At 44.4% G+C, this 14,383-nt stretch overlaps 1 protein-coding gene across 2 annotated transcripts in view; it reads right to left on the bottom strand.

Moving 5' to 3' along the window:
* Sobp (sine oculis binding protein homolog) overlaps positions 1-14,383 on the bottom strand; it is a 170,685-nt gene that overhangs the window by 57,938 nt on the left and 98,364 nt on the right. The window contains exon 5 of one of the 2 annotated variants that reach the window (XM_005363583.3): positions 9,849-9,944. The exons of the other annotated variant lie outside the window; for it this stretch is intronic. Within the exon in view, the coding sequence (XP_005363640.1) occupies positions 9,849-9,944 (96 nt within the window). The remainder of the gene's footprint in view (positions 1-9,848; positions 9,945-14,383) is intronic. 2 annotated transcript variants of the gene reach the window in all.

Here is a 14,383-nt window from a genome sequence, read left to right on the forward strand (position 1 = left end):
TATCAGCTTAGCAAAGTCAGAATGGAAACGTAGAAGATTCTCTAAAGACTTGGTACTGCGCTGTTCGCTGGAGCTACCCACACAAGCCTTCTTGTCTACTGGAGGCACAGTATTGCTAACACAGATATTTCTCTGCACAAATGGAATTTTCCCTTTACCATTATTTTCTTGATTAAAAAAATTATTTCACTATATAGCCCAGGCTGGCTCTGAACTTTTAACAGTGCCCTGCCTGGACTCGCAGTGCTGGGATTACAGATGTGCTCACCACACCCAACTCACTTGCATTCTAAGATCAACACTTCTGCTATTAGATGGTCGGCAGGTTAAAGAGGTCTTGAATAACGTAGAGCGTGTGTGTGTGTGTGTGTGTGTGTGTGTGTGTGTGTGTGTGTGTGTGTGTAAGTGTTGTCTAAGACTCAGTTTCACGGTGTACTTTGACCTGTCTTGTTCTATCGCTTCTGTATGCATATGCATTTGCAAAACTCAAATTTTCCTGAAAATTTGAACAAGGAGGAATCAAAGAAGTGTTTCAAAGCAAGCAATGTAATACTAAGCACAATCATAACGTATGAGTAAAGTACCAAGTGTTTGCCAAACACGTCTGAACACCTTACAAAAATTTGCTCACTCACACCCCACATCAGCCTTAGTGGGTAGCTGCTACTGCTCCTGCTTTACAGGAGGACACCGGATCAAAGATTCCATCATTTTCCCAAAACCACAGAGCCCATGGGTACAGTGGTGAAGATTCTTAAACCTGGCAACAGTCCATTCACCAAACTAATTTTTAGGCTCTTCCTAAAACAGGATTCAGGCATTACAGTACTTCACCAACTAGCAGCATGGACTACCAGGCAGCAGGCATTTCTAGTTTCTTGGGCACAGACAGACAAGTGAATGGGTGTGTGGGTTTCCCCAAAGTTCTTTTACTGCAATTAAAATACTGCACTGGGAAGTTCAGTGAGATGATACATGTCTGTAATGCCAGCACCTAGAAAGCTGAGGCAGGAGGATGACAAGAACCTGGTCTCAAAACCAAAACAACAACCAAATACCATGTTTGTTTTTTTAATATATTCTCTAGATCAGGTGGGAAGAGGCTTGAGAGGAAGGTGGAGCAGTTCTAGAATTTGCCCCAAGGCTTTCTTTAGACCTTGGCATCCTTCCAGTTCTGTTTTATGGGACACAAGGCTCCTACTATGTGCAGGCACACTAAGTACTTCCTATACACGATCTTTTTTGGTTTTCAGGTCTCCCTATGAAGCGTGGGGTGTTTTCTTTACCCTCAGGGACCTGGGATGGGAACTTTGCCGGTGTCGTGGGGCTGGCAGAGAAGGCACAGACTCCTGTGCTCACCTGCCAAACCACAGCGTCTCCCTTAGAGAACACATGGCCTCACTTCTGTCTCTCTGGCTCCAAGAACGTTTGCATGTGCCATGTGAGAAGCCAACGTGAAAAACTAACCACTCTACTTCAGACCTTCTCGTTCAGCTGCCCTAAAACTAGAAAGACAATGTTTTCTCCAAGCCTTGCAAGAGACAACCAGGGCCTCAGATCAAATCAAGGCTTCTACATCCCACAAAGCCTCGAGATGAAGGCAGGAGCTGGCAACTCTAGCCTGTCCCTCCAAATAAAAAGAACTGAAAGCAGACTTAGGATGTGGTTTGTACAGGTGGGAGGAGAGAGGAGAAGGCCCAGTGTGGGCTGGAGGGTCTTTATACAATAAGGAAACAAGAAAGATTCTGGACCACAAGACCATGGCAGAAAGTGGAGTCCAGAGCCTTTATGACAAAGTCAGAGAACAAAGTAGGGCCACCACTCAGGTGGTGGCAGAGGAATGTGCCAATGAAACAGGAAATAGAGCCGCCACCCCTTCAGTATGTGTAGAATCAAGAGATGGCCTCGTCAAAGAGCATAAATGATCCACCCTTGTCAGAGCCATATCTTGCTTAGTTCAAGACCATTGCTTTCATTTCCAAAAGGTCTTTTATTTGTCTGAAAGCCAGCTCAGAATCCTATGGGAACACAGGAGTAGTTCAAGAGTAGAAGGATCGGGAAGATGGGTAGAAAGACGGTGAGATAGGCCAGTTCTCCCCAGACAGCAATCAGTCAGTCCCTGCCATGTGCCATGTCCTGGGCCATTCTGCCCTTTAGGGCTCTCGCTGTCACTCTTGTGGGAAACTGACACACAGTATGTTATGCGTGGTTATGCCCTACAGTGTTTGCTTTGCTTCCATGGGAGTTCAGGTGTGTCACGTGAACCCATTTTTAGAGCTTGTGTAGCTCAGCTGCTACGTCAAAGCAACGATCTGTCTGTGTGAACTGAGTGGGGTCACACGCAGCTTTGGTTAGAACAGCGGCATGGGGAGAAGGACTTTGGTCACTTGGAACTATTCTGAAAGGTGATTATGTTCCAAACAAAAGGCGGCAATGGCTGTCATACTATGAAGGCTCCTATCGTGTGTCCGTGATACAGTGGTTCTAGCCATGGCACGGCAAACCCAACACTTGATAACCGTCCAGCTCTCCTTCTTTGCTACAATGGGGCTGGCAGGTGTTGGTGCACTGGGTTCAAAGAAAGTCGGTCTTATTTTAAAACAGATGCATGTAGAAGCAGAGGCAGGAGAGCAAAGATGCAAGCCATTCCCGGAACTGAGGTATGTTACTTCATCTTTGGGGCTTTGAAAACAAGGTCAGATAGACTGAGATGTACAAAGTTATACTGGGCAGGAGGGAACCCAGAGCACAAGTAAGGGCCGTTTGTCTTATGTGACTAGCTCCAAAGCTCCAATTCCCCTCTTAATTGGCATTAATGCAGCATTCCCAACTGGGGAAGGTATACACCAAAACCTTTACCAAAAACAGACAAACAAAACCTCTCCACCAAAAAAGAGAGAACACATGCTTTGTAACCCTCCAGGGGAGCAGCTGGTTAAGAATGGGCTAGGGATCAAAACAGGATTCTGTATAGGAGAAATAAACATGGCTAAGAAACACCCCAGGAAGTGCCTGTCCATCAGCCTTAGCAATTAGGAAAACACACATTAAGACAATTTTGAGACTTCATCTCAGCCCAGTCAAAATGGATAAGATCAACAGAACAATTGACAACAATCCTGGCCAGGTTGTGGAGAAAGAAAAACTCACTCCCTGTTCATGGGAATGCAAATCGGGGCCGTCATCTGGAAACCAGTATGGAGAATGCACAGAAAAAAAATTAAAAATAAAAATAAGCCTGCCATATGACCCAGCTATACACTGCTTTGCACATGCGCAAGGACTCAGCTTCCTACCACACAGGCTTTTGCTCAGTCGTGTTCATTGCTGCCCTAGTCACGAGAGCTAGAAAATGGAAACAACCTAAATGTCCTTTGACAGATAAATGGATAATGAAAAGGCAATACATGTACCCAGTGGAATACAATTCGGCTGTAGAGAAAAATGAAATTATGACATCTGCAGGTAAATAGATGGGTCTAGCAGAGATTATAATGAATGAGGTAACGCGGGCCCAGGAAGACAAACAAACATCCAATGTTCCCTCTCATTTGCCGATCCCTGCTCCAAATCCTCAGATGTGAATATACAACACGGAGTAACCACAGAAACCAGAGACCACAGGCAGGGTTGGAGGGGGCAGCTAACAGGATGCAGGCAATACAAAGTGGAAAATGGAAGGAGGGCTTCAACCAAGGAGGAGGGAGGGCAGTCAATATAGAAGGAGAAGGGACAAGGCACAAATACCAATGTTGTCTGATAAAGCTTTGGAGAATCGTATTAGTTTATATCTACTTAAAATTATGCACAGTGCATACAAGTGTACACACACACATGTACACACACACACACACACACACACACACACACACACACACACACCATGAAGAAAGTTAAGCCACTTAGGCTGACAATGCTTTCTACAAGAACCATAGACTAACAAAACCGCTGTACCAGGCACAAGAAGCTTCCTTCTGAGCAGTTGGTCAGGGTAGGCCAGGTGACTCTCAAACCACAGGAACTATCAGTGCAGCTCTAAGCTGCCTCTAAGTGAGTCCCAATTGCCAAAGACATGGCACACTTAGCACATAGGACTTGGATGAACTGCGCTAGATCTGACCTGAAAGTCCCTTTGCTGTGGTCTGGCAGTCACGGTTCTAGAAGACACTATATGAGCTGTGAAGGGAGGGAAGCGACTAACAGTCCTACCCAGCTGGTCACCTATGAAGCGCGACAGAGACCAGCATGGCAAGACTCCTGTCAAGCTGTAATAAGTGACACTCAGGTGTCGGCAGTAACCAACAGCTGTCTAGTTGGACGTGAGCCTCTCAACAGGGGGGAAGCAATGCCTAGCATTATCATCCTAAACCAGTTTCTCTGGGCTAGTGAGGTCGTGGGCCTTAGAAATGAGTCTACTGCCTCCACTTGGTAGATCAGCAGAATTCCTTCAAACATTCTCTGTCTTATCCTTATACCCACAGGTCAGTGTAGCCACCACTCCTCATCAAAGAAGCTCTTTTTGCAGCAAGAGGAGAGCATCATAGGAAACCACAGCTGGACACAAGGCAAAGGCCAGGGGATTGTGAAGAGCCCAGCCCCAACGAAATCATCTACATTCCAGCTCCTGAATCTAGGGCTTGGAGATCATTGAGGAAGAGGAGGTAGAAAGGTCAAAAGAGCCAGAATACCAAGAAGTTCACCGTGAAACAGGCGCTCCTAGAAGTGGCTGCACCAACAAGATTGGAAGAGGGGTTATAGAATGGATGTTTTAATGTAGAAGGGGAAGGTTTTCACAATGCTCCAGCCCTAGACAAAGAGTGACTAGACAGGAAACCAGTGACTGCTAGGAGGAGGAGAGCTAGCCTCTCAGGGGTGGGCGCCTTATTGTTGTCCAATGCTGAGTGACAGTAGTCAGCCCTGAAATGATACACACACAAACAACAAACATAGACACAGCAGGTTTTGTGCGTGCACGTGTGTGTGTATATGTGTGTATGTTCTATGCTGTGTGTTTATAACAATAATAACCAATGAAAAAGAGACTCAACTTGAGGGGAACCATGGGGGAAGTTGGAGGGGATACTTGGGAAGGGCTAGAGGGAGGAGTGGGAGGAGGGAAGCAATGTAATTCTATTTCAAATAAATAATAATAATAATAATAATGGGATATCAAGAGAAAAGGGACAAGTGAGCAAGAATAGCCTCTAGCTGATGACTGTTTGAACTTGGGAAGAGCGCGTGGGGCACATGATAGTTCATATACTTCCGAACAGGAGAAACTGTCCATAGTAATTTTTAATCTGCAGAAACACTAGGAATCCACAGAATGTGTCAGGGATGAGGACTCCTCACAGACCTGCCCACCTGCCTTCTCCTTAGTCTTCACGTTCTCTGCTACCCAGCTACAGGGCACACAGCCTGCACTTCCCTACCATCCTGCCTTCCTGCTGCTCGCTATACCCCCTCCCTTCCACATCAATTCCTATCATCGACTTCCACCTACAGCAAGGCCCAGAGCAAAAGCATATTCCATTCAGTGCACTGGCTGCATGAGACAAGAATTTCACCCTCTTTCACACACCGGAACCTTCCTAGTACTTTCCCAGGGCACGGCTTACCATGCAATGGCAACCACCACAATGACCAAGGATCACAATTGCGTAGCTAACCTGAACTGACAGCAGGTACCTTAAATACACCATTGTGTCATCTTTACACTATCCCCCGAGAGTTTACAGATGAAGATGGTAAACTCAGAGAGGCCCAAGAGATAAAAACCTGCGTCCACTGTGACGACATATGTATCTTATGCCTTTGGATCTGTGGGGCAAACTTGACTATCTTATCGGAGAACCCATACACTTACTGGCTACCATGCTGGGTGTGCCTGGTTCTGTTGAACTGTGTGCACTCACTAGGCAGGGACAGTATCTTTGTCTTATCCATGTCTCTCTCTGCATGGAACAGTGGACAATGTATGAATGCATGAAAGATACTTGTGAGCTGAACGCTGCACTGACACAGGCATTTCTGAAGCTGGAGGGTGCATATCCACCTGCCTGCCTCCAGAAGGAACCGAGGTGGAGCAATGAACTAGGCACTCTCCTCCGCATCATGTCTGCTCGTGAGGCCACAACACTAAAATCGTTTTCATTTCCCTTCACTGGCATTGTAAGTGACCAGAAAGAACTCCTTCCCAGGCTATTTTTATTTTGCCTCCCAGCTGTGGGTTCCCTCCCTCTCCTTCTTCACAGTCCTCACCCTTCCAGCCGGAGGTAGCCATAGAGATTCAAGCTCTGGGTGATGATTCCAGAAACTGAAGTCAGATTGGATGAGCTTATTTTCCCCTGAACTTCCTTTTCCTGTGTCCTTCTCAGGGCTTCCTACAGTTGCCAGCTTTCTAACCTGTAATTCCAGCTCTGGAGAGACAGGGAATCCTGGAGACTCATTGGCCAACAGCCTGGCCTAAACAGGCACACACACACATACCAAGATGGATACACACACCTACACATACACCCCAAGATGGATACACACACACACCCCAAGATAGATACAAACAAATACACACCCCCAAGATGGATACACACACACACACACACACACACCCCAAGATGGACACATACTCACACACATACACACCAAGATGCATACACATGCCAAGATAGATATACACATATGCAGAGATGGACACACACACACACACACATGCACACACAAATTGGGATGTCATCCTCAATTTTTTTTCTCGAAACCTTTCAACAACTTCCTTTCGTTGTAGGTCTTCCCTTCCTGGGCACAATTTTATGCCCAGTCTGTTCTTGTGAACAGAAAAACTGGCTAATGAGAAAATATGAAGTCAAAATCCCTTAAGGATTTTCTACCATAGCTCCTACAGTCCAGTGTCTAAATGAGCATTTCATTAGGGAGGTGAGAAACCTTGCAGCCCCCAGCTTATTTCTCTGGGGAGAAACTTAATGACCATAAAGGGACTGACAATGGAGTTGGAATTTGGTCCAAGCCTTGGCCAGCTCTAACCATTCTCCTTTCTTGGTTCTTGAATGCTATGTTGCTGTTAGCATTGAGATGACACAAATCACCTACACTTTCTTTTACTGAAACTTGTCTTCTTTGGTCATATTGACTATGTAGCAAAGCCATTTCTTACACACACACACACACACACACACACACACACACACACACACACACCTGGCTATGAAGAGCTAGGTGGCCACACTAAACTGTGGCCCATCACAAAGGACTTATTTATCTAATTATTGGTCTTTATAGCCTTGCATTTTCTAAATTAACCTAAAAGCCATGAGAAAACCACAATGTTACCACCAAAGAAAGAATCTTGGCCACCAAGCTAAATATCTAGTCGTGTGAACATACATTAGCGTGAAGGCACACATCACGATTTGGGATCTAAATGGAAAAATCAATACCTTACAGGAACGCTCCATTTGCACAGCAGCCTCTGCTACAGCCAGTGCTGTCTTTGTTGGTGCCTTCTGATTACACACACTTATGTTTTCCAGGCATTGATTTTACTTTGCTTTTTTGTAAGTTATTCAATATTCCTGCCTCTTCCAAGAAGTGTGGGCTATAGGAGGGGTACAGAGACATCCTGCCATCAATAACACAGAGCCAATGTCCTGTCTTCCTGGTCTTGGCCCTTTTCTGTCAGTTCCTGTGGCCCAGAGGATAAGCCTTCCAGCTGTGAGCTTCTGGTCACCTGGGAACTCCAAAGACCTCTGTGCCCTAGGCACTTTGCTTACTCTCCAAGCCGGCTGCTGCTGGGGCTGCAGCTAGCCATGGAAGAAGATGCCAGAACCACCCTTAAGCTAAAAAGGCACTTTGGAGTAGAGTTTGCAATCCTCCCTGCCAGATTCCTTACAAATCTGCTCCAAACTGTAGTAAGAAAGCTCCAAGGATCCCCCATTTCTCTCTGAAGAATGAGCAGTTCTTTTGCAAAGAAACGTTAACTTCTCAGTTCACAATAGCCAAACACATTACTTTTCTTGCAGCTGGCAATTTATATATATATGTGTGTGTGTGTGTGTGTGTGTGTGTGTGTGTGTGTGTGTGTGTGTATTGTTAACTTTCTTCTTAGAGAAATAAGCTTATTTGTTTTTTTCTTTCTTATTCTTTTTTAATCTCAGGGAAGTCTACTGAACAAAACAAAGCCTTTCTAATGGCAACCACACTGCAATGAAGATTGTCCCAAACCTCTCAAACTCCTGCCAACACAGTACTGCTGTAAGCCAGGCAATCACAAAGCATCTATTTTCTCTAAAGGTATCTGGAGACGATGTTCACATTATAAAAAAAAATCCTCCAGTATATACTTAAGTACATTTACCCTTCCAATACATAGGGGGAATTAAGTGTGATATATAGGTCTTCACAGTCTTTGTCAAAAGAAGTAAGCCACCCCTGAAAGCATTCTGATACCAAAACATCATAAAAGCCCTCCCTCCTCCCCCCAGGCATGGGGTAACCAGTTACCAAGACAGCATTAAAGAACCAAGTGGAAAGGGCTTCCTGCAGAATAGGTAATGCTATTAGCAGACCTGAGCATTTAAGAGCCCTCAAATAAAATATCAGGTGAGTTAAATGTTCATGTTGCATTTAGAAGCAGCAAGTCTGCTTGCAGGTTGGTTGGTCCAGGGCACTGCACACACAGGCTGGTGCTATTGCGACTGCCTGATGCGCTGCACGGAGGAGGTCCTCGCTGTCAACATACAGCCCTGCCGCTGTAGTGGGGATGGCCTGTGTGTTTCAGTCTTCTCCTGCTCTCTGGCCACTTGGTTTCTAATGAACAGTTGGTGTCAGAGCCAAATCCAAAGGCTGTTACACGTGGGACTTCCTAATGCAGAGCCCTGGCAAAGCTCTACTCTATTTGGCCAAAAATCCGAATAGGAATTAAACTACCTCAAAATGTAACAGTCGAGCATCTTCATCTTCTTTCCCTGTTTCCATTTAGTTGGAGCAAATGTTTTTGGCTTTAATGCGATTGAAAAGAAAAGAACATTTAGGGGCAACATGCTAGAGCCTTCATAAAGCTCCATTTTCCAAAGCAGGGTCTGATGCCCTAATAAATGACAATTCATTCTCTGTTTACTTTAGGTAAACACAAAATGCATTGCCGAGCACTCGTTTGCAAAAGCTAATCAAGAATGTTAGGTCCCAACAGATTCATTTAATAGAAATATAATAGGCATTCCTGCTTGCTTTTCATCTTGTCTCACTGTAAATGCTAAAATGAACAGCAAATTAACCTTGCGTTGGAACCGAGTTTCATCACAGCTCTCTCGACAGTAAACATCCCCCACCCGGTGACTATTGACTCCTTCTGCAGGGGAGAGACTGTGGAGTTTGGCAAGAGAGTGGAGGAAGACTTGAATCCTACAGGGAGTGCTGTGTGTCAAATGGACTATCTTTCCTATCAGAAGCAAACCCAGCAACCGCTGTCTGCTACAATAGCGCACATTTAGGGCGTAGGAGGGAGGGAGGGGTGGGGTGGGGTTTTCTCCAAGCTCCATGTATCCAAGTTATATTTTTAACTTTACTAGCCATTCTCCAAGTGACTGCTTATAATCTACAATGCAAACCAAGCTAATAAAGACAGGGCCATCCAAGCTCTACAATCAGATATAAAAGATTTGCAACAACTTGAGATCTTATAATTAATATGCAGTGATATCAGAATTAGCACTTAGAACTCTACACAGAAAAATATAATATTTCATAAATTATGTAATCATGAACAAACCCTCGCAAAAACTGTTTCACTGTGCTAAAGTAACATTCTAGACTTGTTGTAAGTATGTTATTCTTACAAGTAGTTCGCAGTTATTCTTGAAGGCAAGCCTTGGAGTTTCCTTAGCATAGTGCTGCTGGGGGAAATTTTCAGCATGTCCATCTTCATCTCTAGCCTGAAGGGAAATATAACGGCCTATTTAGGGACTTACAAATAATGGAAGAAAAAAAAAAAGCTAAAAGCATAACAGCTCAGATCATTAAACAAACGGGAATCCAGAAATAACAACATCATTAAGAAGTTTGTTTAAATACGCAGTATGCCTTTTAGATATCAAAATTTGAGCTTTGTTTTTCTTTATATATCGTTTAGTTTGAACATGCAAATCCGTCGTGCTGTAACAGTTCTAATGATACACAGCAAACCCAAATCAGCGAGCTTTGTTGGAAATCTCCACTCCTTGCGTGCCTGTCAGTGACACAGCGGCACGGCTCGCTGCACAATCAGGATTATACGACATACACACGTGTTTAAACTTTTTGGCATGCTTAAGCAATCTCTAGATAATGCACTTTTAAGAAACTCTAATAGCAAGGCCATAAAGAAAAGCAATTTGCATAGTTATATTTTGAACTGTAATACTATTAGAAATAAATTGATTCCCCTCGATTTTTAAATAAAGATCCTAAAGGATTGATGGTCTCATAAGAACAATGATTCTTCAATCAAATGCAGTAAAAAAAAAATAGATCTAATTCAGAAGCTGTCTTAAAAGTTCCTGGTTATTTTGATCTACGCTGTCAATTAAAAGAAGTTGCCATTTCAATAGAGGCATTCACATTATTATTCATCAGTAACACCAATTGTGGTCCGCATTCTCTCTTCCTAATCGCCATTGGTTTCTGATTTTGAGCTGGCATGAGGGAGAGGTGGGTGAAAGGGGCGTGTCCAAAGCACACTCATTAATCCATTCATTGGGTGAAGCTTGCACTCTGCAGCCTGCATCTCCTCAGCCTTAACTGCGCCCTCTCTCTCTCTCTCTCTCTCTCTCTCTCTCTCTCTCTCTCTCTCGGCCCCCTAAAATCCACAGCTGAGCTTGCCTCCCTCACATATGGCTTGCATATAATTATGCATATTCCATTTTGCACTGCATTAAAATGATGAGCTCCTGGCTCCTTGCCAGCTGAGTTTTAAAGGCCCCAGTGAGGTAGGAGAAAGGAGAGAAACACAGGGAGAGCCGCGCAGGAAGCAGCAGGTAGTTCTGTCTGCTGTCTCTTTAGATAAAATGTATGTCTGGCACCAAGGGAACAGCTGAGAACTACCTGTTGTGATATATGGGGAGTGGGGATGGGGGTGGGGGTGGGGCGAGCAGAATCAGTGACACAGCAATGGCAAGGCCTGCATAGTATTGCTCTGACAGGGCAAAATCGGACCTGACAAGTCTCACTTGGAGCTCCCAGCTGTTCTGTAGACTGTCACTTAAAAAGGAATCCATACTCGGCACTTTTAAGAATTGTATAGCTTGTATTTAATAAACGCTTCTGCTACTCTTCGTGAGGGTTCTAGAAGGAGCTGGGAAATGGAATGACAGGGCCAGGAATGGTTGGTTGGCTTATAGCAAGTCTGTGTGGAAAGAGATTGCTCTGTTTGGGTTTCAGTTTTGAGATAGCTTTGATGACCCTCGCTGCAATCTGATGTCTTTCATTATGCCATTATCCCCCAGAAAACCAGAGCTAAATTAAGATGTGTCCTAGGATAGACCGTATGTGATGGAGAAAGAAGTGAGCATTGTGTCCTGTGGCTACACAGTCTGCTGAGACCAATGACGCTCCTCCTCACTTCATCGGAACGCCTCTGCAGGGACATCACAGTGCAGGCTGATGGAACTCAACCCAGCAGATGGGGCCGCGATGAGTACACAGACCAAGGGCAGCTGGAAGGGGTTGAGACGCCAATGGGTGGCAGCAATATTAGCTTCTTTCTAGTGAAATTATAAGTTACTGTGTGGAGAACAGACCTCTGAAGGAAAGGAACCACAATTGTTTCGAGTAACGCTGCCATGTCCAGTGACTTACTTCTCACGGATGAAAAATAACACCTGGATAGTAACTAGACCCTATCATAAACAGCTCAAGAAAATACCACCTCAAAATATGTCTTGCTTGGTGGTGGATTTATTATATTCCTGATGCACTGTGATACATATGCTCAGAAGCACAATTTGCATATCGTTTACAAGGGCTACTATTTACATATGTATGTCTATATTCAATATATATGTATCTTGTGTATAAATATTCATAAGGTGGAATATGTTTATTATGCATGTACTATGTATACACATTCATACACACCAGATGCCTAGGGATATTTTCAACATAAGTGGCAAAAATACATTCATTCCACTTACATGCAAGGTGCTCACAATACTTTTTATGTGTTTAGGGGACAAAAGTGTCCTTGTTATCTAAGATTTGAGTGTGCTTTATAGTTTCATATCAAGCCTTATCATCAGGGGGTTTTGTTAAGTAGCAACAGAAGAGAATAGAGAAAACTGGGGACACTGGGAAATTAAAGAGAAGCCAGAAACTTGTCTTTCCGTTGATCCATTGTGTTCACCCCCATAGCTCTCTCAGACACTCAGGCTGACTCCAGAGTCCAAGAAATCCTATCCTCCAGGGCCAGGAGATGGATCAGTGGACAAGGCACTTATGGCTAAGCCTGGAGACCTGATTCGATCCCAGGCATCCACATGGCGGAAGGAGAGAACTCACTCCCAGGTTGTCCTCAGACCTCACGTGTACTATGCCAAGGCACCAGCACATGTGTGTGCACACATGCAAATAAATAAGTGATATGAAAAAGAAAAGAAATGATCCCACTGTTTCACCATTTCCTGGGTCTCCACTTACGGCATAGGATGGACATCATGCCAAGTCCAAGAAATCTAGAGCTGATTACATCCGTTAGCACGCGTGCACTGACACACGCCTCTCCCCAGTGACCCCCCCTTGCATTAGGAAGTCTTAAAATGAAATTTTAAATTATTCCTAAGTGGAATTAAGTACATTCAACTAGTCAGTAACCCTCTACCCTGGTTTTATATTAGAACCAGCTCTTGACTGGGTCGCTTCCTGTTTGTTTGCTAACATATTGGTTCCTATTTCTTATCTTCTACTTTCCACAAATCTAATTTAATTGGTCCAGTGTAGGGTTCAGAGTGTAGTTTGTGTGTGTGTGTGTGTGTGTGTGTGTGTGTGTGTGTGTGTGTGTGTGAATTCATAAAAACAAAACCAAATAATAAGAAGTTCTCAGATGACAGCAATGTAAAAATAGAGCCAAGAACTGCTGGGCTAAGGAGGGCATCTCTAAGCATCGAAAGGACACTGAGCCACTATGCAATGCTTGGTAGATGTGCCCCCGAGATAGGTCTTACCCTAAAGGGTGAGGGTTGAGAGGTCAGGGGACTAGCTGCCACGTCAGCAAAATTTCATGTTTGTCTATGTTTGCCTCTTGGTTTTTAAAATCGGAGAGCTTTTATTTAACTTCTTGGTGAATGCTTTCTTTCACCTCTCCAACCAAGTCTCTTAACTTGACTTCCATCTCCCCAACAAGGGTGAAATTTTGAAGAGGGCACGGTAGGGTTGGGTCTCCCATCACTGTCTTCACCACTGTCTGGTAAACACTGTTCAAAAATGCCCCCTCTCACTGTTCCCTGGCATCTCGTGGGCAACGTCAGGTAGACTCCATGCAGCTCTATAATCTTACGTGTAGATTCATTTTAAGACTCCTTAGAATCTCATATATTGCTTCCTGTGCCTTATTCTATATCTGCTCAATTTGGGGTACCAGATAATGAGTTAATGGTGGGAGTGCAGACAGAGGGAGCCAACTGCCCCTGCAGAAGAGGATGTGGACATGAAATTATCCCAAAGCAGCAGGTCTTGGTAATAGCACAGATCAGACAGACTTGCAGCCAGTTTTATTATTGTTCGTACGTTCTCGACAAACAATGGACATCTAACCAACTGCCGGGGTAGACCACCCTACTGGTGCCTCCACTGGCCCAGAGGACAGTGTGAACGTCTGACTTTGGTCTGGAGTGACAGTTCTGAAATGAAGGAATGTCATCGAGATTCTGGATGATGGGCTAACTCACTCCATGTGTCTTCTTCCCAACAGTGGAATTCGGACTAATGTGCCAGACACTTGTGCTACTACGGGGAAACGTAAGTGAGTTAGTTATATTTCACTACAAATGTGTAATAATAAATGTGACTGCCGGGCCAAAGGTAAATTTCTGACGTGATGCTCTAAGAAAGCTTCTCATTTTGCTATAATAGAAACCAGAGTAAAAAAATCTTCACTAAAACTGTAAGATTTCTACATAGGCTTGTGCTTTAAAAAGATTTGTTTGGGTTTTTAATGTATCTGTACACGTGAACACTCAAGGCACATTCTCATGGTGAGGGCAGGTGTCTGCAGAATCTAGAGGCCCCAGACGTCCCTGAAGCTGGTGTTAGAAGCAGTTGTGACTGCCCTCACACACACAATCACATGCACACACAACCACACACACCCACACCTGGAGTCAGAAGTAGCTGTGAACACCCC

The sequence above is a fragment of the Microtus ochrogaster genome, linkage group LG9 (genome assembly GCF_000317375.1).
Source record: "Microtus ochrogaster isolate Prairie Vole_2 linkage group LG9, MicOch1.0, whole genome shotgun sequence".
NCBI classification, from domain to species: domain Eukaryota; kingdom Metazoa; phylum Chordata; class Mammalia; order Rodentia; family Cricetidae; genus Microtus; species Microtus ochrogaster.